The 25,512-nt window shown below is 44.6% G+C and overlaps 2 protein-coding genes across 4 annotated transcripts; both read left to right on the forward strand.

Moving 5' to 3' along the window:
* The first annotated feature begins 2,339 nt into the window (after positions 1 to 2,339).
* On the forward strand, positions 2,340 to 7,151 carry TREM2 (triggering receptor expressed on myeloid cells 2). 2 transcript variants are annotated; one of them, XM_017511736.2, is made up of 5 exons: positions 2,355 to 2,533; positions 3,997 to 4,347; positions 5,730 to 5,820; positions 6,593 to 6,786; positions 6,879 to 7,151. In XM_017511736.2, exons 1-5 carry the CDS (start codon positions 2,404 to 2,406, stop codon positions 6,893 to 6,895), a joined length of 783 nt encoding a protein of 260 aa, XP_017367225.1. In that variant the 5' UTR covers positions 2,355 to 2,403; the 3' UTR covers positions 6,896 to 7,151. The 2 variants fall into 2 exon arrangements, with proteins under 2 accessions (XP_017367226.1, XP_017367225.1); XM_017511737.2 differs by lacking the exon at positions 6,593 to 6,786 and having other exon boundaries at positions 2,340 to 2,533; positions 6,879 to 7,149.
* Positions 7,152 to 11,925: 4,774 nt separating this feature from the next.
* TREML1 (triggering receptor expressed on myeloid cells like 1) lies at positions 11,926 to 17,106 on the forward strand. 2 transcript variants are annotated; one of them, XM_017511750.2, is made up of 6 exons: positions 11,926 to 12,079; positions 12,235 to 12,567; positions 14,957 to 15,059; positions 15,455 to 15,543; positions 16,054 to 16,106; positions 16,449 to 17,106. In XM_017511750.2, the coding sequence occupies exons 1-6, from the start codon at positions 12,037 to 12,039 to the stop codon at positions 16,761 to 16,763; spliced, it is 936 nt and encodes a 311-aa protein (XP_017367239.1). In that variant the 5' UTR covers positions 11,926 to 12,036; the 3' UTR covers positions 16,764 to 17,106. The 2 variants fall into 2 exon arrangements, with proteins under 2 accessions (XP_017367239.1, XP_017367240.1); XM_017511751.2 differs by lacking the exon at positions 16,054 to 16,106.
* Positions 17,107 to 25,512: the final 8,406 nt, after the last annotated feature.

Below are 25,512 nucleotides of genomic sequence, written 5' to 3' on the forward strand. Positions count from 1 at the left end.
TCTATTGGTAAACAGGAGAAAAGATTTGTGACTTTGAGGTAAGCAAACTTTTTAAAAGAGCACAAAAAAGCACAAATCATAAAAAGAAAACTCAAGGAATTGGACTTCTTCAGCAATAAAATCTACCCATTTGAAAGATGCTGCTAAGGAAATGAGAAAAAAAGTTACAGGCTGGAAGAAAATATTTGCAAATCACATATCGGATGAAGGACTGCTATCCAAAAGATATAAAGAATTTTCACAGCTCAATAATGGTGATAATAATAAACAATTAAAAATGGACAAAAGTTTTAACTAATACTTTGCTGAAGAAGGTATAGATGGCAATAAACAATAAAAAGATGTCCAATATCATGACATAAGAAAAACACGAGTTAAAATTGAATGAGCTATCACCTTAAACCTATTAGAAAGGCTTTTAAAAACCTGACAATATTAAGTGTCTACAAGGATGTAAAAATGGTACAGCCTCTGAAAAGGACTTTGGCAGCTTTTGTGGACTTAAACATACACTTACATGTGACCCAGCACTCCCATTCTTAGGATTTTATCCCAGGGAAATAGAAACATATGTCCACACAAAATATATGTGCATGAATGTTTATAGTGGCTTTATTCATAATTGTCCCAAACTAAAAACAACCCAAATGTCCGTCAGAGGGGAATGAATACCCTACTTGTGGTTCAACCATAGAATGAAAGACGGTTTAGCAATAAAAACGAATCAATTCTTGAGAAGCACAACTTGATGCAAGCTGAATTTATTCTGATGAGTGAATGAAGACTGACCCAAGAGGCTACGTACTGTATGATTCCATGTCTATGACATTTTAGGAAGGGCAGGAAGCTGCAGAAACGGATGCCAGATCAGCACTTGCCAGGCCTTGGACTGGAAAGAAAGAGACTGGCTAAAACGGGCACGAGGGCTCTCGCTTGAGCTGAACGAAACCTTCTATATTGTGGTGTTGTGTTACATAGACATGGAGATTGTGGTGGCCATTGCACAGATGTCCGAGTTAGTCAAAATTCATACAACTAGACATCTAAATGGGGTAAATTTTTGTAAATATAAATTATGGGCCAATAAACCTGACTTCTAGATAAAGACCCTAGAAGAGTACCTGCAGAGTGATCTTCAGGTAGCTTCAGACTTCAGCCCCCAGGCCCTTGAAGCAAGGCTGGGCAAGGCTTGGCCCTCTGGGTGGAGGCCTGTCTTCTCCTTCCTGTGAATTCCTATCTCCAAACACATTCCCTGTCTGTAAGGTAGATGCACAGTAAATATGAGTAAATAAATGAATAAAAGAACAAATAAGTGAGCATTTGCAGGAAACTAAAGTAGACCCTGACAATCCACAGGCCCCTGCAGTTTTCTCCATCCTCTTCTGCTGCCACTCCCAGCAACTCAATTTCCTACCCTTAGAATTGCCTCAAGCCTCCCCTAGCCAATCCCTGATGCACTGGACCATTTCACACCTTCGTACCTTAGCACATGTGGGTCCCCATGCTTGGATCACCCTTCATGGGAATGTGCACCTTTAGAAAAACACACCCTACTCCCAGTACTCTGGGAAATATCCTATCCCATCCTGTTGGATGATCAGGAGTTCGAGCATGTGTGTGCACAAAATAAATGCCAGTGTGAAAATGTGCACACAAGAGACACCCAACAGTTCCAAGAAGGCGAAACTGGAGCAGAAAATTCCAAGTGGAAGAGAAAATTCTCTGTCTTATGGACAGCCCAATTCCCTTTTCCCTTTTCCCTGGTAACTAGGATAATGGTAATACTTTATATTCGTTGAATGCTGTATGTCAGGCCTTACTGGAAAGCACTTTACCTGTAGGAACCCATGTGGTGTTCCTGATAATCCTTTGCACTATCATTATTCCCACTGTACGGATCAGGGAACTGAGACACAGGTGGATTTTGGATGGGTGGTTACACACCCAGAAAGTGAGGAAGCCTGGCTCCAGAGCTGTGTACTTAACTGCTGCCACACTACAGGAATGACAGCCCTGGGGGAAAGAACTAAGAGGGGCTGGGTGAATGTTCTGGCTTCTGAGGGCACAGCTGTTCTCCAACTCTTGCAGGCTGAAACCAGAAGATGGCGGGCATTGCGGCTGGTAGAATACAGCCGTGAGGATTGTGATCCCTGGGCTAGGCTCTGCAAGGAAACTGAGCAGTGCACGGCCTTATAAGCCCCAGCCATCTGGGGGCCACCCTGGCTGGCACCAGCAGGAGGGTGGGCTGGCTTCTCAGAGATCTGGGAGACTCAGCCTCCTTCTGCCAGGGCTGCAATGACCAACTCCTCCTCCCCCTCCTTTCCCACCCTGCACCGCCTCCAGACCCCAGTCCTGACTATTGCTCAATCCCCAGAAGCCCAGTTCCTGTGGGCAGCATCTGACATGCCTGATCCTCTCTTTTCTGCAGTTCAAGGGAAAGACGAGATCTTGCACAAGGCACTCTGCATCTTCCCTTGGCTGAGAAAGGGTGGCATGGGGCCTCTCCGGCTTCTCATCTTACTCTTTGTCACAGGTAGGACCCCCTCCATGCCCTGTGATGCCTTCTTTCCTCACTTTGAGCATGTGGTTGGGGAGCAGGTGGCGGGCCCTGGGAGGAATTATGAAGGAGGTGGCAGTCCTTGGTATGCCTGAGTGTCCTGTTCTGCACTCCTCTCCTCCCCACTCTGCCCATATTCTTCACACCCTCCTTCCCTACCCCATATCAAAACCCAGCCCCAGACTCTTCCTGCCTGTGGACATGTAAGGGGCTGGTGGGCTCTGGTTGCATTGGGAGGGAAGGAGTGCTAACCGTGGCATCCCAGGCACTAGCTGGCAGTTGGGGAAAGCTTTGGGGGGCACTGGCACTGGTAATAGTCTCTGAAATTAAAAGCCACTAATTATGAGCCCCTACAATTATAAAGGAGGAAAGAACCTTAGGACGTTCATCTGAATCTTTGGGGCACTCTCTCCTCTGCTCTGAAGGTACTCTTGTCCTCAGCTCTTGATGGGAGGTGAGGGGCCTGGAGATTTCTGTCACTGAGTTGGGGGAAATTGACACACCAGATTTTTGTAAACAACTGTTTCTTCCCACTGAGGGAAGTGTACCTTTTGCTCCCCCAGAGCACTGGACAAACCTGGGCAAGAAGAGAGATGGTGTCAAATGAAGTCTTGTTCCTGCAGCTTCCTAGATGGGGAGGGGAGGGGAGGGGAAGGTGGAGTCCTGAGGTGTGAATAGGAGGTGGTGAGGTGGGAAAGGGCCACAGCCCATCTCGTCTCTCTAGTTTCAGAAGACAGGCCACCAGCTCCCCAGTGCTATCTTTTAAGCCTCTGTCACAGTAATGATTGAAGATGGCAGGCAACGGAGGACCAAGAGAGGAGAAGTCACAGCAGAGGGCTCTGGGGGCTTCTGCTACAGCCCCCACCCCAGCAGTAGCCTGGTGCTCTAAGCCCGTCTCCCCCGCCCTAAGGAGGGTTTCCAAAATAGCAGTCTCATGTCTCCCCCAAAATATCTCTGAGACGGGTCCTTCCTGAAAGGGGAACAAAGCCACAGAAATAGGGAAGCTGGCAGCTAAAGGTCAGGAAAGTCGGTACCAACGTGGGCGGTTGCAGAGCAAGCAAGAGTGGCAGGGCAGGGAGTGCATGCCCAGCCAGCCCCAGGCTGAAAGGTCGTAGTCCCATATGACAGCAAACAGGTGTGGAGAACAGAACTAGAGGGGGCCTTAAGACCAAGTGTCTCCAGAATAGGCCCAGACAGGGTCAGTTACTTCTCCAAAGAGGCCCAGCAAGCCCAATAATGAGAAAATCAAACCCAGATCCCAGGTTTCCTGGTTCCCGATTTCCCACGAACACATGCCTGGGCTGTGCCACCTGCTCCCAACTTGTATAAGAACCTAAGCTCCTTCCGGGCAGAATTTTTGTCTGTTTAGGTCACTGCACAGAGCAGGTATTCAATGCGTATTTGGTAAATGAAGAAGTGAATGAATGTCTCCTCCCCAGAGCTGTCCGGAGCCCACAACACCACAGTGTTCCAGGGTGTGGCGGGCCAGTCCCTGCAGGTGTCCTGCCCCTATGACTCCATGAAGCACTGGGGGAGGCGCAAGTCCTGGTGCCGCCAGCTGGGCGAGAAGGGCCCATGCCATCGTGTGGTCAGCACGCATAACTTGTGGCTGCTGTCCTTCCTGAGGAGGCGGAATGGGAGCACAGTCATCACAGACGATACCCTGGGTGGCACTCTCACCATTACGTTGCGGAATCTACAACCCCACGACGCAGGCCTCTACCAGTGCCAGATCCTCCATGGCAGTGAGGCTGACACCCTCAGGAGGGTGCTGGTGGAGGTGCTGGAAGGTGAGTGGGCAGTGGCTGCCTCTCTGGCCTGCCCCTGTTCCAGGCCTCATGTTTTGGGTGTCTGTGTGCAGAATCACCCTCTGGACTCTCAGGGATCCTGGGAAAACCCATTGTGTGGGTCTCATCTCCCCACTCAGGGCTACCAAGGATCATTGTGCAGGTTGCTTACTGCACAAAGGGGGTCGAAATCCACCCCAAACTCCTTTCGCCACGCTGTGCTTTCTGGTGCAGAGCTGCATCACCTGCCAAAAGGGTACCTTTCTCTACTTTGCATTAAGACACTCTGTGAGCCAGCCTGGCCTTGGCCCTGCTTCCCCAAACAGCTTTCTCCATCTCCATCCAGTTAGCATGCGAACATGAGAGGAGGTCCTTAAGGAGGAGGAGGAGATTAATTTATTCCCAACCAACCAGTGGAGGAGATTAATTTATTCTCAACCAACCAATGGCCCTATCAACAAAAGTTAAGCAGCAACCTGGTGCAGAAAATCACCCCTAGAAAGGAGCACTTGCTTGTGCTGGGCAATGTGCTTCACTTCTCTGAACCTCCGTTCTCTCACCTTTGAATGGAGAGGGTGGTGTGTGTCCTGCTGCCCCACAGGGTTCCCGTGAGTTTTGGGGGCCTGGGGCAGGGTGTGTCATTTGCCCTGAGCCTCCTGCTACTGAACTGTCTTGGGACTGTCATTCCAGGTGTGGGTAGGTGAGCCAGGGTGTCTCCTTCCCACACCCCCGAGCTTTGTGCAGGGACCACCATCCAGGAAGATCTGCTTGAGTCTCCAGAACACAACTGTGACCCATAGAACAGATCTGGGGCTGCAGAGGCCTTTTCTGAATCTCCTCTTTTCCAACCCCTTCCCCAGTATGGCTCTTTACCATGGAAATGAGGTCAGGAGTGATATTCGCCTAATGTGGGGAGGCCAGGGGAGACTACCGGCCCTAGACGCAAACCCCACCTCCACCACTTTTCTAAGGGTGGTAAACTCCCTAGCCAGCTCCCAAGAGGGAGACAGAAAAATTAATAACCCATAGCTCGCGTAGACAGCTTGACAGTTTACACAGGATATTCAAGTACATTCAGGATTGCATTTGCCCTTCTCAGCCCTTGTGTGGAAGGTTGGGGATGTTGCAGTTAATGAGCTCCGATGAGGTGCTAGACACTGCACAGAGGTGCCTTCATGGAATCCTGGCAATCCTGCTATTAAGGAAGTGTTCCGAACTGCCCACTTTATAAGTGGGGAAATTGAGGCTTATGAAGCTTAATGACTTGATCCACACAGCACCAGAGCCCAGGGGACCTCGCCCCATCCATAAGGGTTCTCCCACCAAAGTTCTCCCCTCGCCTCGAGGAGGAAGGGGCTGGAGGCTCATGGCTCTGCTTCCCATAGACCCCCTGGATCACCAGGACGCTGGAGATCTCTGGGTCCCCGGGGAGTCTGAGAGCTTCGAGGACGTCCATGTGGAGCACAGCATCTCCAGGTAAAGTGATGGGTCTTTCCTAAAACCCGTGGGGAGACTTTCACCCTGCAGAGCCTGACAGGGGGTGGAGGCTGGACATCCTGAACTACAAATTACCAGGCAATTGGAGCGTGAAGGACCCTGGATGTGCCTTACCTAAATATCCCTCCAGCCAGCTGCTACGTGTTAGTTAGTTAGTGTGACTGTGTCAGTTGTTCGTTTATTGGAAGACTTCCATAATGGTAGGTAAAGAGTGGCTGCTCTAAGACTCCTGAATAGCAGCTCCCACCCCTCCCTGGCAGCTTCCAGACATCCCCATAATTCAGCAACGATGAAAGTTTTAGTACTTTAGTACAAAGCGAGGACCCCCAAATCTCTGCTTCTTTGGTAGGACCAGAATCAGTTCTGACTGGTCCATGCCTGTGTACGGATATTTAAACTTGCTTATATAACCATGTAAGCACACATGTATACACACACACACACACACACACACACACACACACACACACACACACCATGGTATTACTGCTATGTACAGAAGAAAACCACTCACTGAGGGAAGGTGATGTGTTTAAGTGCACTCAGCAAGTTAGTGACAGAGTATGCTTAGAACTCAAGTCTCTTGACTATGGGCCCCCAAAGCCCCCAAAAAGGCCTTTCCCAGGGATGGTGCTGGGTGGGGAAGTGTGCTGAGCTCCTAGAAGCTCCTGGTTTCTCCCCATTTCCTGAGAGAAGATTCTAGTCTGTAGGCCATCTCAAGGCTCCCACCTGCCTTCCTTGTCTCTCCAAGGAGCCTCTTGGAAGAAGAAATCCCCTTCCCACCCACTTCCATCCTTCTCCTCCTGGCCTGCATCTTTCTCATCAAGATTCTAGCAGCCAGCGCCCTCTGGGTTGCAGCCTGGCACGGGCAGAAGCTAGGGACACATCCACTCAGTGAACCGGACTGTGGCTATGACCCAGGGCACCAGCTCCAAACTCTGCCAGGTGAGCTTGGAGAGCACAGCCATTGAGGGTGGACTGGGCAGGGATGGGAGGTGGCACTGAGAGGGGCCGCATGAGTCCTTGAACTATTGCAGGGCTGAGAGACAGGTGAAGGAAGAGGACGGGAGGAAAACTCCAGAAGTCCCACCAGGGACCAGCCCAGCCTGCACACCTGCCACTTGGCCACCAGGACTCCTTGTTCTTCTGCTCTGGCAAGAGGCTACTCTGCCTGAACCCTGCTTCTCCTGGACCCCGGAAGCAAGGACAGGTTGAGGGAGAGGGGAGGTGGTAAGATCACCCGACAATTTCTGGGCGTTGGACATTAAACACTCATAAATAAATCCAAGACTGTCATATTTAACTGGATAGTTTTGGGCTTCATGAAAGTCTCATTTTCTTCTACAGGGGTAGGAAAATAAATTTGGATGAGAAAAAGATAAGAGACCGCACTCCTTGAGGCCCAGGACCGTAGGGTACCACATCCCTCCATTCTCACAGGTTCCAGTCGGCCAGTTTTTTTCTTCTCTCCTCCCTCCCTAGATCTGATTGCCAAGTCCTGCCTCCTCCTCTGGGATTTCTCTAGCATCCAGTCTTCCTCTGCTCTCCTCTCCAGCGTTCACCCTCGTTATCAGCTTCCCTTGGCTTATGGGGCCTCCCTGCCCCAAAGCCCCCCTCCAGCTGACTCTGTTCCCCCACCAAGGTCAAATCCTGGCACACTCACCCATTCATTTCCTTAGAACTCTGTTTTCATCATGCCACTTCCCTTTTGGAGAAATGACAAGGGCTTGTTAAATATAGCATATCACATTTGATAAAGCACAGTGTATCAAACTAGGAGCTGACGGTTCAAGCCCTGCATCATATAGAAGGGAAACGGAGGCTCAACAAGGGAAAGGAACGCACCCAAAATCCCCAGTAGAGCCTGGAAGTCCAAATTTCACTTGGTGTTCAAGGTGCTCTTTCCTCTGACTCACTCATACTTATTTATTCAACAAGTATTAGTTTGAGCAACTAGTCTGTGGCGGGTACTATTCTGAGCACTGGAAATACAACAGTGAACAAAACAGGTGAGAGTTCTGTCCACACAGAGCTCACTTTTCATGGAAGGAGAGGGGACAGACCATGTACACAGTAAATCTGATAGCCTGTCAGAGGGCAAAAGTTCTGAGGAAAAAATTAACATGAAGCAGGTTTAGAAGTATGGATGTGCAGGAGGGACAGGGGATGATGCCATCTTAAATGCGGCAGCCAAAAGGTACCATTTGAGGAACACCTGAAGGAGGCAAGGAACTGAACCATGAAGCCATCACGGGGAGAAGTATTCAGGGCCAAGAGGACAGCCAGGGCAGCCGGAGCGACCTCCTGTCTCCAGCACACACACCAGCCAGGCCAAGAGTCAGGGGGAAACTGGGAGGAGACTCCCCTGAGGGTGAGCTGCAGGGAAAAGAGGAAGTGAGTTGGCCATATTCTCAGGCTCTCTGGACTGAGCCCCAGAGAAGGGGATTCCCAGGAGCCCCTGTGGCCACAGCTCAGATGGCTGCCCCTTGCCACCTAACCTGGGCTTGGGCACCTGAGGTTTTTTTTTTTTTTTTTTTGAGACAGTTTCTCACTCTATCACCAGGCTGGAGTGCAATGGCATGATCTCAGCTCACTGCAACCTCTGCTTCTTGGGTTCAAGCAATTTTCCTGCCTCAGTCTCCCAAGTAGCTGGGACTGCAGGCGTGCACCACCATGCCGACCTAATTATATATATATATATATATATATATATATATTTTTTTTTTTTAATGAAGGAAAGAGCTTTAATTGACTCACAGTTTTGCATGGCTGGAGAGGCCTCAGGAAACTTACAATCATGGTGGAAGGTGAAAGGCAAGCAGGCACCTTCTTCACAAGGCAGCAGGAAAGAGAGAGAGAGCATGGAGAAGCCATTGCTTATAAAACCATCAGATCCCATGAGAACTACAAACCTGCATATTCTGCACATGTACGCCAGAACTTAAAGTATAATAATTTTTTTGTATTTTTAGTAGAGACTAAAAATACCATGGGGTTTCACCATGTTGGCCAGGATGGTCTCGATCTCTTGACTTTGTGATCCACCTGCCTCGGCCTCCCAAAGTGCTGGGATGACAGGTGTGAGCCACTGCACCTGGCCTGAGGTTTTTAATCACAAGGATGAAGCCCCTGGCACAGTCCTCATGTACCAGCCTCCCTTCAACACATCACTCTCCTGGTCCCAGCTGTGCCCCAACCCTGCCTTGTCCACTCTCCATATAAGCTGCTCCACTGGCTCCTGCCCTAGAGCCCTGGGATTCTGTTCCAATCTGTATTCCCATGGCCTCCCTGGCTCAGGGGCACATTCAACTCCCCCATTGTGTCCTGGGGCAGTGCTCCGCTTTCTATAGATCCAGGGCACAGTATAGACACCAAGAATGAGCCGAGCCCAAATTGCGCCTTCTCCACCTACCTCCTGCCCCAGTTGTGGGCACCAATGCTGATGAAATGGCCTGGGAGGCTCCCTGGGGCCTGCCTGGTGCTGGAGCACAATGGCTGCCATCAGCCCCAGCCTAGAGTCAGGCTTTTCTCATGGGAGCTTGGCCTTTCTCTTTCCTTCTCTGCTGTGTTAGAGACACCCACCTCTGGATTGGAATCACCACGGGCACCTCTGCCTCAGATTCTCTGGGATCACCCTGGACTGAAGGGGAGTGAGGCCATTTGGCCTCAAATTTCAACCCTGCTTTCTACTAAGACACCTTAGGCAAGTTCCTCAATCCCTCTAGACCTCAGTGTCCTCACTTGTAGAAATAAATTAACGAAACAACCACTTCCCCTGCTTTGCACAGTTTTTGTGAGGTTGAAAGAAATAACATCTGTGGCCGGATGTGGTGACTCATGCCTGTAATATCAGCACTTTGGGAGGCTGAGGGGGGCAGATTATTTGAGGCCAGGAGTTCGAGATCAGCCTGGCGAATATGGCAAAACCCTATCCCTACCCCTCCCCCCAAAAATAAAAATAAAAAGCCAGGTATGGTGGTGCATGCCTGTAGTCCCAGCTACTTGGGGGGCTAAGGCAGAGAATTGCCTGAACCTACGAGGTGGAGGTTGCAGTGAGCTAAGATTGTGCCACTGCACTCCAGCCTGAGTGACAGAGTGAGACTCTCTCTCAAAAGAAAAAAAAGAAAGAAAGAAAGAAAGAAAAAAAGAACATTTGTGAAGGTCCTTGGCCAGGCACATAGTAGGTCCTCAATAAACACTAGTTTCCTCTATCTAATGCCCAACAACACGATGCCTCCATGAAGGCCAGGATCTTGCCTGGTCACCTCTGTCCTATCACCCAGCAATGGACCATATTCAACACCTAGTTCAGTGTTGAATATAGTTTCCCTCTTCACACAACATGCCCAGGTGGTTTGTTAGTGTGAAAATAACTTTCTTGTAAGAAAATCAAAGAAAGCCTGATATGCATTGGCAAGACGTAAACACATCACCAACTAGAGTGACTCTGTCCTGCTTTGTTCAGGACTTTTTCAGTTTTTGCAGAGAAAGTTCCATGTCCCAAGAAGCCCCTCAGTCCCAAGCAAAAGAGAAAGTTGGTCACCCAATCTTCACTTCTACTTCACAGGGAAGTTGGTCACTTCCACGAGGCCCAGCTTAACACATTAACTGGCTTTCTCAGGCTTCTGCTCCCAGTTTTCCTTTCCTCACTCCCTTGTTCCCAAAGGAAGGAAGCAAAAAGAGGAAAAAATAAGGAGAGAAGGGAGGAAATGGGAGTGAGGGGGAATGACCTTTCCAGGCCCTTTTCTAGGTCTTGCCCTGTAGATTAGGGCAATGCACCCCTCCTGCCCATCCCAAGCTGCTGCAGTCTCTTTGACCACTGGTGCTTTCCCTGTGTCTGAGGTCAGATAGTTTATTAGGTTTATGACTCACATTTTGTTCCAGTTCCCTGAGCCCAATTCCAGAGGGCAACATGAATGAGAGCCACATGCTTCCTGTGCAGGCTATGAGTTTGCATCACAGGAGAGAAACCCCCAAATTATGAGACTTGGAGTTTATATAGAGAATCTGGTATATCTTCCTCTCTGGGAAAGAGAGAGAAGGTAGGGGGCGGGGGGAAGAGAGAGAGAGAAACCTTTACTCTGGAATGTAAACAAATTTCCGGTGAACAAGAGGAAGAATGCTAGCAGATCTCTGCATGTTGCACTGAACGCATGTTTGCTATTCAATCACCCTTCAGCAAAGCTTGGCCAGTGCCCTTTGCGCAGAAGGACTAGAACATGCGGCAATGTGAAAATATTCGTGAAGAATTGTCTTCCAGCAGAGAAGATAGAGCATTCATGAAACAAAAATAGTATGCTAGAATTGAAAAATGCTCCAAGAATAAGAAGTATCTTGTCTTACAAATTAAAAATATTTTAAAAATAACATTTAAAAGACAATCATAGAAGAGATGGAAGAAAAATGAGAAAATCTCCTTGAAGGCAGCACAAAACAGACAAAAAGATGGAAAATGAGAGAGAAAAGATATAAAAATTAGATGAACACATATAAAAAAGAGACATGACATTTAATAACCAACTAGTTAAAGAGTTGCAGAAAAATGGAGGGGAAGAAGAAAATGGACATGTAAATATCAAAGAAAGAATTTGTTTCCAAGAACTGAAGAAAGTGGATCCCGATGGAAAAGGTCTAGAGTGTCCAGGACAATAAATGAAGAAAGACCCAGTCTGGGGCACAGGATCAAGGTGAAACTTCCTGTTTGAGGTTGTGCCGCATGCAAGGATAACCTCTTGAAAGCCTGGGTGGCGGTGGGGCACTCCTGCAGAACTGAGAGTAAGAATGGCCTTGGGTGAGGTGCAGGGTACTCTACCTTCCGCCACAGCTGTGCACCCTCAGATTCTGTATTAGGAAGATCCTGAAGATCACCTTTCCTCTTACCCTCCAGTTGTCACAATTCTCCTCCCCTCTCACTCTTTAGCTGAGCCCCAGCCCCCACAGGCTTCTGGCTTTCTTTGGGTCTTCTCACCCTATTTTGCCCACCCCTACCCTCGGGGTAGTTCCTGAGCACTGAGCCAACCAGGGCTTGGAAGAGCTCCCTTTCCCCACCCCTGGAGGTGCCCACCAGTCTCTGCCTCCCACCCCATGGTCACTGAGAACCCCACGTGACTGTCTGAGGCAGATGTTTCCTGCCCTCGGGGGAATGCTGTCTCAGTGCCCAGGCAAGCCCAGGAGTTGACATTTCTCTGCCCAGCCATGGGCCCCAACATGCTCTTGCTGCTGCTCCTGGGACTAGAAGGTAAGGTTCAGAAGGAGCTGCAGCTCCGGGCCCCATATGCTCAGCCCCATGCCCAGGAGTAGCGTGTTCTTGTGAATGCCACACCCATGCCTGCAGCTGGGCTGGGAGGTGCTCCCAGCTCCTGCCCAACATTCCCACCCCATTTCCTTCCCCAGGTCAGGGCATAGTTGGAAGTCTCCCCGAGGTGCTGCAGGCAACTGTGGGAAGCTCCATTCTTGTGCAGTGCCACTATAAGCTCCAGGATGTCAAGGCTCAGAAGCTGTGGTGTCGGTTCTCGCCGGAGGGGTGCCAGCCCCTGGTGTCCTCAGCTGTGGATCGCAGAGCTCCAGCGAGCAGGCGTACATTTCTCACCGACCTGGGTGGAGGCCTGCTGCAGGTGGAAATGGTTACCTTGCAGGAGGAGGATGCTGGCGAGTATGGCTGCATGGTGGAGGGGGCCAAGGGGCCCCAGATTTTGCACAGAGTCTCACTGAACATACTGCCCCCAGGTGAGTTACCCTAGGCCAGCTACCACCCCTTGGACCTACCCTCCCCACCCCCATCTATTGCCAGGGCTCTTGGGTTCTTGAGGAGTTGGAGAGGAGGCATTCCGAGGAGATATCCTCTTGACAGCTCTGCAGGGAGCGGAAACTCAACTGGGTGGGAAGCCTGAGATAAATCAGCTGAAAACCATTCCCCTCCCCCTCCCACACTAGTGCGCTGCCCCACAGGAAGGCATGGCCTTCCCACCCCGGGGACTTGGTCTCTTCTTCCAGCATGTTCAACACGCTTGATGCTAACTTATTTTTTACTTAGAAATGTTTTAAACAATGTTGAATCTGAGTGTACTAACCAGAAGTAATTTTTGTAGCTTCCAGTGTTTTATTCCTGTAAAAGCGGGCTTGATGGCTTAAAAATTATGGAATTCATGCCTTACTTAATTTTATAAGTCTTCACAGGGCATCTAGTATGTCTCACCTACAAGTATGTACATTCAGTGCCCGAACTACTTCAACTCCTTTCATTTTAAAAATGGGAAAAGTGTCGTTAATATTTTAAGCCAACGTTCTTGACCCTATTTTCAGTGTTAAAAACACTATTTTTGCAGGTTTCATTTCCACAGCCCGTAACTTTTCTAGTATGTAAGCATTTATTAAAGTAAAATTTTAAAATATTAAAAAGTTTTCTTTTTTCTTTTTTTTTTTTAGAAAGATAGTATGTTCTATCTAAAAATAAAGGTTCTAGAGGGAAAATAGCCAGCTACCTGAAGCACAGATGACCTCTCTTTTTCTTTTATGGATACTGGCCATGTTTTCACTTTTAGGTCTTCTTTTTCTCAAGAGTTTATGCCCAATCCCCAAATAATAAAATTAAGTAGAGCATTTTCCCTTCCCTTGTTTTTGTTTGTTTGAGACAGAGTCTTGCTCTGTTGCCCAGGTTGGAGTGCAGTGGTACTATCTCAGCTCGCTGCAACCTTGGCCTCCTGGGTTCAAGCGATTCTTGTGTCTCAGCCTCCTGAGTAGCTAGGTCCACAGGTGCCCGCCACCACACCTGGATAATTTTTGTATTTTTAGTAGAGACAGGGTTTCATCATGTTGGCCAGGCTGGTCTTGAACTCCTGACCTCAAATGATCCGCACACCTTGGCCTCCCAAAGTGCTGGGATTATAGGCATAAGCCACCATGCCTGGCCCCTTCCCTTGTTTTTTCCCTCTCAGTAAGAGGGTAGACTAAGTTGTCATGAGAATTCTTCTCATCTCAAGCCTGTGGTTATTGTTTTATATTCTATATTGTCAATCTTTGTCATTCTTTGCCCTCCTCATTCCTTGACACTCTGAGTTACTAAATTCAGGTTCTAACTCACTAAAAAGCAAATTGTGACAAGATAAGACTCCCTGAGAGGAGAATCAGGGAGACAGGGACCTGGAGCCCCAACTTGCTGCCATGGGGCAGGTGCTGTGGAGGATGATGTTCAGGCAGGCAGGTGGAGCATGGCATCCAGAGATGATATGGCCTGCAGCTCAGGTGAGCATTTAGCTTCAGAGAAGGTGGTCATAGGTGGCCCAATAGGCACCAGGAGGGCAGGACATGTGCCACAGCAGCCCCAGTTCCTGGTGTGGCATAGGATGGGGAATAGGAAGGATGACTCTCTCAAGAACAAGGCAAGGCCCCATTTCAGTAGGTCTGAAAGGACTGCCCTGGTTCCTAAGACAAGTCTCCAGGCCCAGAGAAACCAACCCCAAGTCCTGCAGCCAGAGGTCAAACACATCACAGGGGTGACAGAAGCCTTGTCCTCAAACCAAGTCTCAGGATCCCAGCAAGGCTCTCAGGGAGGGTCAGTTTGTTAATGTTGCATCACATGAGCACCCACCCAGATTTTCTTCAGTCTGGAGGGCAGAACTTGGGGTGGGGTTGCAGGGTTGCAGTGTTGCAGGTATGTGAGGAGGCCCCATTTGAGACCCATGAGAGCCAGGAGCTAGGTCACCATTGAGGATGAGAGTTGGAGAAACCTATTCTGGGGTGGGAAGGAGTGGTCTGTATAAATCACCCAGCGGGTGTTTTTTACATAGACTGAACAGCTTGATAAGGCCAGAGGGGTGAGGGGTGGAGCAGGTAAAAGGGAAGAAATGCAGCGGGAAGATGGGGGGAGCTGGTGGTAGAGGGAAAAGTGGAGATAGTCACAACCAGGTAAAGACAAAAAGTGTCATTTCCTGACCTGTGGAATGACAGGCCCCTAAGGAACATCCCAGCCTCCCCTTTCTGAGTTCCTTCCTGGGGACCTCTCCTGCCTTGGCTCCACTCCTCCAGTCCCTCAGACCTCAACAGGATATTGAAGCCTGCCCACAATGGGCATGCACTCATTAAATGTTTCCTTTTGACTGTGTTCCTGGCCTGACAGAGGAGGAAGAAGAGACCCATAAGCTTGGCAGCCTGTCTGAGAATGCATTCTCAGACCCTGCAGGCAGTGCCAACCCTTTGGAACCCCGCCAGGATGAGAAGAGGTACTGAAAAGATTGGATTTGGGAGGCCAGGAGAGGGGTGGTGGAGGAGATAATAACTTGTTTAGAGCTCCAAACTAGATCAAAGGGGAAAGTTTATGATTCTCCCCACATCTCGGGAGCTTCTGGACAGACCACACACACACGCGCGTGCGCACACACACACACACACACTTCTCTGTCCTGGTTCAGCCATGGTCCCTTCATGCTGGTGAATCATCGGCCAGGATATCTTAATGCATTCCTCTTCTTCCCTGCCTCAGTCAGCCATCCTCATTCCATTCCATCTACCTCTCCCAACCAAGAATGTGACCCTTCTGTCACTGCTCCAGGGCTCCTGGCCAGCAGTTCCCCATAGGCCTCAGGTCTAAGCCTGCCTATCCCTCTCTGTTCCTCAGCATCCCTTTGATCTGGGGTGCTGTGCTCCTGTTAGGCCTGCTGGTGGCTGCGGTTGTGCTGTTTGCTGTGATGGCCAAGAGGAAAAAAGGTAGGTGGCTGTCTCTCTTCCTAGCCCAGCCTGGCCCTACCATTCCTTTATCAACCAGTTGTGTAGATGAGGCCAGGAGTCTAGGTCCAATCCCCCTACAAACGGATTTGTCTGGGCTTAAGTCTCAAGACCCCCATACCCTAGAATTCCCAGGGCTGAGGGATGGAGGGGAGGGAAGGCGATTCAGTGGGAGCAGGCCTATGGAAAGACAGGAATTGGAAGGGGTAGGGCAATGCAGTGGGAGGAAGGGCATTGGAGAAGGTAGAGAAAGGGTTTTAGGAGGTAGGCTGAGCGCTGAGGTGGGTGGAAGGGAGCTCTGGAAGCAGTAAATGGGTGGGGAGATTTACAGCAGGCTGGGGAGATGGAAGGGGTAAAGGTTTGGTGGTGGGAACAGGGATGGTGAGTCTGCAGTAGTGAGGAGATTTCAGAGGCTTCTGAAGGAAGGGAATGAGGGAAGGGCTCTGAGCCAGCCCCAGAGGCAGACTATGCTGCTGTTGTCTGTCCTGCCAGGGAACAGGCTTGGTGTCTGTGGCCGATTCCTGAGCAGCAGAGTTTCAGGCATGGTAAGAGGCCTCTGCAGGCCCACGGCCAAATTCCCCAGACCTTCCATTCATCATACTCACTGAGAGGTCCTAGGATGACGGGGTGGAGAAAGGACTGGGACCTAGTTGAGGTTCAAACCCTCTTCCTAAATGCTGTAAACTTGACACTAATGGTCTCCCTTGGCATCCCACCTTCCCAGATTTGGGGAAAAACTTGGGGCTTGAAAATCTTCAAAATGAAGCCTTCTTGCCCACTGACGTACTCAGGACTCAAGAGATAGATCTAGTGTGGTCCTGGGCTTCCCACCAAAGGGAGTTCTGGGGCAGAGGGAGGCATTCCTGATTTGCCTGCTTTTGTTACAGAATCCCTCCTCAGTGGTCCATCACGTCAGTGACTCTGGACTGGCTGCTGAATTGCCTTCGGATGTACCATATGTTAGGCTTGACTCACCACCTTCATTTGACGATATCACCTATGCCAGCCTACCTCTTGATCCCACATCAGACAAACCTTCACCCCCAGTCCCATCCTCATTGCCCCCACTACCTCCTAAGGTCCTGGTCAGCTCCAAGCCTGTGACATATGCCACAGTAATCTTCCCAGGAGGGGACAAAGGTGGAGGGGCCTCCTGTGGGCCAGCCCAGAATCCACCTAACAATCAGACTCCATCCAGCTAAGCTGCTCATCGCAATGTAAACTCGTGAGGACCATCCCTGGGGGTTCTGTGCATCCAGCCAGCCAGCTCATGCCCTAGGATCCTTAGGTTATCTGAGCAGGGACTTTAAGATAGAATCCAATGTCCTGACTTTACTGACAGGGAAAGTGATGCTCAAATACTACTGAGATGTCTTGGGGAAAAACTCCCTGCCACCCACTCTCCCACTGGTTCTTCTGCCATTACATGCTGGGCTAAATAAACCCTAACAATGATGTGCAAACTCTTAATGGCTGAATGGGAAAGGAAACTGTCCAAGTTTGACTGATTGCTTGGCCTGTGAACTGAAAAGACTCTGGTCTAAATTTTGTGCTGTATGATCTCGTCTCTCAGTGGGGAAATGGTTTCCTTCCCTGGTCAGAACACTATAATGAATTTGATTCAAGAGACACTGAAAAGTCTTCTTCAAAAGTATTTTTTGCTTCTCTCGTATAGTATAGATTCATTTGCTTGAGTCAAAGAAGGTCTTCTCCTTTCTGCTCTGCACCTTATGAATAAGTGACATGATGTGACAACATGTGATGGCGTGGGGGTGGTGTTAGGTTAATGATGGTTAAAAGAGACCCAGAACAAATGGTGTGTGAGAAATGGGACTGAAAAGAAATAGGAATAAGGACAGAAATGAAAATAGACACCAAGTCTGTTCCCTGGCAGGACAAAGGATTTTCAAACACCAGAAGACCTTTACAGGCATCAGTCTTACCAGAGCTGGCTGTCTCTTAACTAGGTGGCCATCTGGTAGACTGTTTTCTTTGGTCTAAACTCTGGAGCCTGAGAAAGGCCCAGCGGAGAAATGAGCTGAGGGGATGGAAAAGGGAATGGTAAGGGTATGGCCATGGTCAAGTATAAATGAAAGCCAGTCCAGGCTGGGGGTGAAAGAACCTTTAAGGACTTGCCAGAATTTCTTCTGCTGAAACTGTTCTATTTGAAAATACAGTAATCCATCCATACTCATGGGTTCTGCATTCACAGATTTAAGCAAATGTGGATAAAAAATATTAGAAAAAAATTAGATATTTCTTTAAATATTAGATTAAATATTTCTTTAAATATTAGAAAAAAATGGTTATGTCTGCATTTAACACGTAGACTTTTTTCCTTGTCATTATTCCCTATACAATACAGTATAACAACTGTTTACATAACATTTATAATGTATTAGGTATTTTAATGTAGAGATGATTTAAAGTGTATGAGATGTGTGGTTATATGCAAATACTACACCATTTTGTACAAGGGACTTGGGCATTCATGGATTTTGGTATCCACAGGGGTTTTAGAACTAATCCCCCACAGATACTGAGGGATGTATGCATTTGCCCACATTGTGCTAAAATGCTCAGTAACCCAGTCTTGCTACAATCACAAACAGCTAGGCATAAAGAGGTTTTCACCATCTGGAGGGGTCCTAAGCTTGACCTAGGCACCTCAGGAGAAAGAACAAGTGGTGTGCCCTGGGCTCTAATTTGTCCACCAATCAGCTAATGATGAGGGACTGCCAGAAAGCGGAAGTGGCAGAAAGAAGGGCAGAATAGAGAATAAAAAGAACCCTCTGGAAAAACTCACCATGGTCAGAATATATTTAGAACTTTTTAGAATATGACAGAAGTAAAAAGTACATTTTTACTTTTGAGTACAAAGGAAAATACTGAGAAAAATAACATAATCAATTGAGTGGTGGGGAAGAGGAAATATAAAATTTCCATCATTGATCATGGTAGGAAGTCTATGAATACCAACTAAAGTCATAGTTGTAAAAGTAACTTCTAAGATGAAAATAGTGCCATTCTAAATTTTATAATAAGAAATATATTCAATATAAAGTAAGGTAAATGCAGGCAACATGGTGAGATGACCTCCTCATATCAGAACCTTTAGAATTCAGTTAGAGAAGTGCTCAGAGGAAAATTCACACTCTTTAACAATTAAGCATCTTACTCAAATAGTTAATTTTAAAAGAGAAAAATGATATAACTAATACATAAAAGATGGAATTCTTTAAAATAAAATGAAATTAAAGAGACACTGTTAGGCAACTTAAGAAAAGTGAAATAAGAAATGACAAAGGAGAAATAAAGACAATTAAAAAAATAATGAGAGTATTTAGTACTGAAGCTGGGAGTACTGATGAAATGGGAATGATGACAAAGGGAAGTGAAACAACTTTTTTGGTTGAAATGTTCTCTATCATGATTGTGCTAATGATTACAGATATATATATATATATTTGTCAAAACCTATCACTTAAATGGGTGCATTTTCCTATATGCAAATACTATTTTGATAAAGTTGACCTAAAAGATAGTTGAAAGACTGTTGAGGAATAGTTAAAATAATTTTAGAGAGAAAAAAGCCCCTTAAAGAATGACACCAAACTCAGAAGCCATAAAAGAACTCATACATTAAAACTGATACATGGTAGATTAAGAACCTTTGAAAATTCTCTCCTCCAAAAAGCAACAAGAAGGCTGGGCGTGGTGGCTCACACCTGTAATCCCAGCACTTTGGGAGGCTGGGGCAGATGGATCACCTGAGGTCAGGAGTTTGAGACCAGCCTGGCAAATATGGTGAAACCTCATCTCTACTAAAAACACAAAACTTAGCGAGGTGTGGTAGTGCATACCTGTAGTCCCAGCTATTCAGGAGGCTGAGGCAGAAGAATTGCTTGAACGAGGCAGTGGAGGCTGCAGTGAGCCAAGATCATGCCACTGCACTCCAGCCTGGGTGACAGAGCAAGACGCTGTCTCAAAAAAAAATCTGGAAATTAACCAAAGGCTTGTGTCAATACAGGGAATGTTTACTGAAGAAAACTGTCTTTCTCCCTATCTCATTTAAAAGAGAACTTCATAGAGTACTAATTATAAATCTAAAGTTAACATTATCTCTTTAGCACAACAGAAAGGTAGTTGATGAAGAGAGGAAAAAAGACATAAGACAAATAGAAAACAAATAAAATGGCAGGCATAAATCTAACTTTATAGTAATTACATAAATGTAAATGAATTAAACATTCCAATTAAAAGGCAGAAATTAGCAGAATGGATTAAAAACACATGATCCAACTAAATGTTGCCTATAGGAGAAAAAATTTAGATTGAAAAAAAAATTAGATAGAAAAAATTTAGATTGAAAGTGAAAGAATGTAAAAACATACACCATGAAAACTAGCTAAAGAGAGCTGAAATGACTATATGAATATCAGACAAAATACAGTTAAGATTAAAATTGTTATTAGAGACAAAAAGGACATCTTATAATGATAAGAAGGTTAATCCATCAAGAAGATACAACAATTATAAATATATATGCACCTAGCTATAGGGTTTCAAAATATGCAAGGCAAAAATGGACAGAATTAAAGAAAGAAATAGAAAATTAAACAGTAATAGTTGGAGACTTTAATATCTCACTTTCAATAATGGACAGAACAAGTAGACAGAAAATCAGTGAGGAAACAGTAGACATGAACAACTCTGTAAATCAACTAGACCTAACAGACATTTATAAAACACTCCACCTAACAGCAGTAGAATACACATTCCTCTCATGTGTACACGCAGCCTTCTCTAATATCCTAGAGTATCCTAGAGAATGCTGCATGTACACATGAGAGGAATGTGCATTCTACATATATTATGGTCTAATATATGATCTATATGTTAGACCATAAACAAGTATCCATAAATTTAAAAGGATTGAAATTATACAAAGTATGTTCTCTTACCATAATGGAATAAAATTAGAAATTAATAACGGAGGTAAATTTTGAAAATTTATAAATATGTAGAAATTAAACAACATAAGGCTAAATGACAGCTGTGTTAAAGAAGAAATCACAAGGGAAATTAAAAACACTGTAAGATAAATAAAAATATAAATACAACACACCAAAACTTATGGGCTGCAGAAAAATCAGTGCTTAGAATGAAACTTACAGCTTTAATGACCTACATTAAAGAAGATGATCTCAAATCAGCAACCTAATCTCTTACCTGAAACAACTAGAAAGAAGAGCAAGTTAAACTCAAAGGTAACAGAAGGAAGAAAATAACAAAAATTAGAACAGAAATGAATGAAATGAAATAGAGAACAGAAAAATAATAGAGAAATATCAACAAAACCAAGAGTTGGTTCTTTGAAAATATCAACAAAATTGATAAACCTTTAGCTAGACTAGCAAGAAAAAAAAAAAGACTCAAATGATTAAAATAAAGAATGAAACTGGAGGGAGAACTACTGACATTAAGAAATAAAAATGTGTTATAGAGGAATACTATGAGCAATTATATATCAATAAATTAAGATAACCTAGGTGAAATGAACAAATTCCTAGAAAGAAACGAATTACTGAAACTGACTCAAGTAGACATAAACATCTGAATAGATCTATAACAAGTAGAGAGGTTAAATTAGTAATCAAAAAACTTCTCACAACGAGAAGCCCAGGCCCAGATGGCTTCACTGGTGAATGCTAACAAATATTTAAAGAATTTTAAAACCTACCCTTTACAAACTCTTGCAGAAAATAATTGAGAAGGGAATTCTTCCGAACTCATTCTATGAGCCCAGTATTACCTTAATCCAAAAACTGGAAAAAGAAATCAGAAGAAAACAAAACAAAGCAAAACACTACAAAGCAACATCCTTTATCAATAGCGATCTAAAAATCTTCAACAAAATACTAGCAAATAGAATACAGTGACAAATAGAAAGTATTATACACCATGAAAAAGTGGGATTTATCCCAGGAATGCAAAATTGATTTCACACATAAAAATCAGTCAATATGATGTTATGTCATATTAACAGAACAAAGGACAAAAACCACATGGTCACCTCACAGATGCATAAAAAACATTTGGCAAAATCTGACACCATATCATGTCAAAAATACTTAACAAACTAGGAATAGAAGGGAATTTCCTCAAGATGATAAAGGGCATCTATCAAAAGCATATAACACACTTAAAGGTGAAAGACTGAAAGTTTCCCCCACAAGATTGGGAACAAGACTGGAATATTCACTCTTAGCCACATTTATTCAACACTGTACTAAAGGTTCTAAGAAAGAGAAATTAGGCAAAGAAAAGAAATAAAAGGATTCCAGATTAGAAAGAAAGAAAACCATCTATTTTCAGATGACATGATCTTGCATATGTAAAATCTTAAGAAATCTACAAAAAAAAACTTAGAGCTAGTAAGTTCAGCAAAGTTTCAGGATGCAAAATCAATACACATTCTCTAACTTGTCTGAGAAAAAAAGAAAAATAAATATACACAGAATCAGTTGTATTTTTATGTATACTTACAATGAACAATCCAAAAATGAAATTTAGAAAACAATTCCATTTATAATAGTACCGAGAAGAATATGATATTTAGGTACAAATGTAACAAAAGAAGTGTAATATTTGTACATTAAAATGACAAAACATTATTGAAAGAAATTAAAGAAGACCTAAATATATGGAAAAGATATCAGAGTTTCATGGATCAGAGGACTTAGTATTGTTAAGATGGCAATTCTTCCCAAATTAATGTATAGATTTGATGCAATCCCTATCAAAATTACAGTTGTCCTTTTGGCAGAAATCGATGAGCCAATCCTAAAATTCATATGTAAATGTAAAGGACCCAGAATAGCAAAAAAAAAAAAAATCTTGCAAAAGAAGAGTAAAATTGAAGGATTTATACTTCCTAATTGTAAAACTTACTATAAAGCTGCAGTGATCAAGACCATATGGTACTGGCATAAGGATAGACATACAGACCAGTAGTATAAATGGAGAGGCCAGAAATAAACCCATTCATTTAAGATCAACTGATTTTCAACAAGGGTATCAAGACAATCAATGAGTGAAAGAATATTTTTTTTAAAAAAACAAATGGTGTTTGTTTTTTTTAAAAAATAAAAAACAACTAAATAGCCACATGCAAAAGCATGATTTTGTAACATGACCTCACATGATATACAAAAATTATCTCAAAATAAATCAAAGACCTACATGTAAAAGCTAAAACAAAAAAAGTCAATTTTTCTCTCCTAGAAGAAAACATGAGTAAATCTTTGTGGGCTCAGATTAGCTGATAGTTTCTTAGATATGACACTTAAAGCACAAGGATCCAAAGAAAAATATACATACATTGACTTCATCAAAACTAAAAAACTTCTGTGTTGCAAAATGATTCCATCATGAAAGTGGAACGACAAATCACAGAATTGGAGAAAATATTTTCAAATCAAATCCAATAAGGATCTAGCATGCAGGATATATTTTAAAAACTCATAAAACTCAGCAATGAAAGGCAAAACCCCAACTAAAAAATGGGCATATAATTTGAATAGACATTCTCCAAGAAGACATACTAGTGTCCAGTAGGCTCATGAAAAGATGCTCAACATCATTAGTTACTAAGGAAATACAATCAAAATCATAAGATACTACTTCACACCCACTGGAATAGCTATAAATGTTGTCTAGGCTGTGGAAAATTGGAAGCCTCAATCATTGCTGGTGAAAACGTAAAATGGCACAGTGGCCTTCGTGAATACGTTTGACAGTTCCTCAAAAAGCTCACACAGAATTTCTGTATGACCTGATAATTCCTGGGAATGCCCAGATAGGTATGTACTCAAGAGAACTGAAAGCCTATGTTCACACAAAAACTTGTACATGAATGTTTACCATAGCATTATTTATAGCAATCGTTAAAAACTGGAAACAACCTAAATGTCCACCAACTGATGAACAGATAAACAAAACGTGGCATCGTGTGCTACAAGGTGGTACATTGGAATGTTACCTGGCCATAAGAAGTAATCCTACACCATAAATGAGCCTTGAAAACATTAAGCTAACTGAAAGAAAAGGCCATATATTATAATTCCATTTAAATGAAATGTCCAGAATAGGCCAATCTTTAAAGCCAGAAATTATATTAGTGGTTAACAAAGATTGAGGGAAGGGGAAATGGGAAGTGACTGCTAATGGGACCGGAGTTCCTTTTTGCGGTGATAAAAATGTTCTGGAATTAGAGAGTGGTGATGGTTGTACAATCTTACAAATATACTATAAAGCACTGAATTGTATACCTTAAAAGGGTGAATTTTATCTCAGTTTTAAAAAGTGCCAAAAAGGAATGAAAAAAAAAAAAAAAAAAAGGATACAGTAGTGTAGGGTGTTATTATCTATCACCACTATTTGTGGGAAAGAAGGATGCAGTAACTTTACACTGTTGCTTACATGTGCATAGAATAATTTTGCTAGGATACACAAGGATGTGGTAACATTAATTACCTCTGAGGAGGGCAACTGGTATCTGGAAGACAGAGATGAGAGAGAGTTTTTCACTGTTACAGACTTGTTTCTTTTGAATTTTGTACCACATAAATGTAACATCTATTTTTAATTATAAAAGCTGAACCAATAATAATAGCTACCAGTCATTGAGTGCTTACTATGTGCCAGGTGCTTTATAGTCATTTAATCTTCATAATGACAGTCTTTTGTCCTATTTTTAGGACAAAAGGATATTTTATCTCCATCTACAGAAAAGGAAACTGAGGCATATAGAAAAGAAATTATATGCCCAAATGAATGCAGCTATTAAGCAGTAGAGTTAGAATTTCAACCCAGCCTATCTGGTTCCAGAGTCGTTGTCTGGACTGCTATGCTATATTACCTCCCAGAAATTTAAAGGAATGAGGGAGGAGGACAGAGGGGAACGTGAGTGAGAAGAAAGAAAGGAGGAAGTAAGATGGGAGGAATGCAAGGGAGAAGATGGAGGGAATAGAGGGACAGGAAAAAGAAAGGTACCCAGAGGGAGAAAAGTGGAAGGAGGAAATGTATAGATTAGATTGCATGATTTAAAGGGCAAGTACAGGCCTCCCTTTCATAAACATCTCCCTTCTTGTCCTTAAAGTTCTGATCTTGGCCATTTGAAGAGAACAGTGAACACTGGGTATAGGAAAGCCTAGTTCCCATGAAAGCCTGCATAGCCTAGCATAATCTCTGGAATCACATCTGAGTTAGAAGCTCAGCTGTACCATTTTGCGGCTGTGTTTGTTGGGGTAAACTCTTCCCAGGCTTCCATTTCTTTATCTGTAATATGGGTACTTGCTTCACAGAGTCGATTGAGGATTTAAACAACGTATTTCAAGCACAAGTAAGTGAATAACGAATTGCAACTATCATAACATTAGCAAATTCACTCTGGACACTAGATGATTGCGTTATAAAGCATAAGAAGCCAATGGAAAGATCATACTCAGTGGAAGAAAGGCCATCAAACAGATAAAGGCCAAAGATAGCAACTCCAAATAGGAGAAAAAGGAAGAAAGCTAAGTTATACATACTCTGGCAACTTCACAATTTCACCTGGAAATGCCCAAATCACATCGCACTAAGGAGAAATGAATTCCCACAGCCCTTTGAACCTCTGAAAAGACTCCTTGACTTTTTAGGAGCCCATTACCATATCTGTGCCAAAAGAGGGCAACACCAAGGCACTCGTACTGCCAGCCTTCCTTAAGTAATAACAACTTCATTAGGGTCATAGTTGTTCATCTGCTAATGGATCCCATCTTATAAAAGATGGAATCAGTGCATCTTAAGGCCTTCCAGCCTCCCAGCTACTCCTGGTTTTAACTTCTGGTAGAGTTGTGCTAATGACTGATAAGAGTTTAAAAAAAAAAAAAAAGATCTAAGTAG

This window comes from Cebus imitator, unplaced genomic scaffold (assembly GCF_001604975.1).
Source record: "Cebus imitator isolate Cc_AM_T3 unplaced genomic scaffold, Cebus_imitator-1.0 Scaffold451, whole genome shotgun sequence".
Lineage (NCBI taxonomy): Eukaryota > Metazoa > Chordata > Mammalia > Primates > Cebidae > Cebus > Cebus imitator.

Bases quoted from the DNA above. Each gene is read 5' to 3' on its own strand.
- TREM2 (XM_017511736.2), top strand. From the start codon at position 2,404: ATGCCTGATCCTCTCTTTTCTGCAGTTCAAGGGAAAGACGAGATCTTG. The intron at 2,534-3,996 runs GTAGGACCCCCT...TCTCCTCCCCAG, and splicing joins CATCTTACTCTTTGTCACAG to AGCTGTCCGGAGCCCACAAC. The intron at 5,821-6,592 runs GTAAAGTGATGG...TGTCTCTCCAAG, and splicing joins GTGGAGCACAGCATCTCCAG to GAGCCTCTTGGAAGAAGAAA.
- TREML1 (XM_017511750.2), top strand. From the start codon at position 12,037: ATGGGCCCCAACATGCTCTTGCTGCTGCTCCTGGGACTAGAAG. The intron at 12,568-14,956 runs GTGAGTTACCCT...CTGGCCTGACAG, and splicing joins ACTGAACATACTGCCCCCAG to AGGAGGAAGAAGAGACCCAT. The intron at 15,544-16,053 runs GTAGGTGGCTGT...CTGTCCTGCCAG, and splicing joins GATGGCCAAGAGGAAAAAAG to GGAACAGGCTTGGTGTCTGT.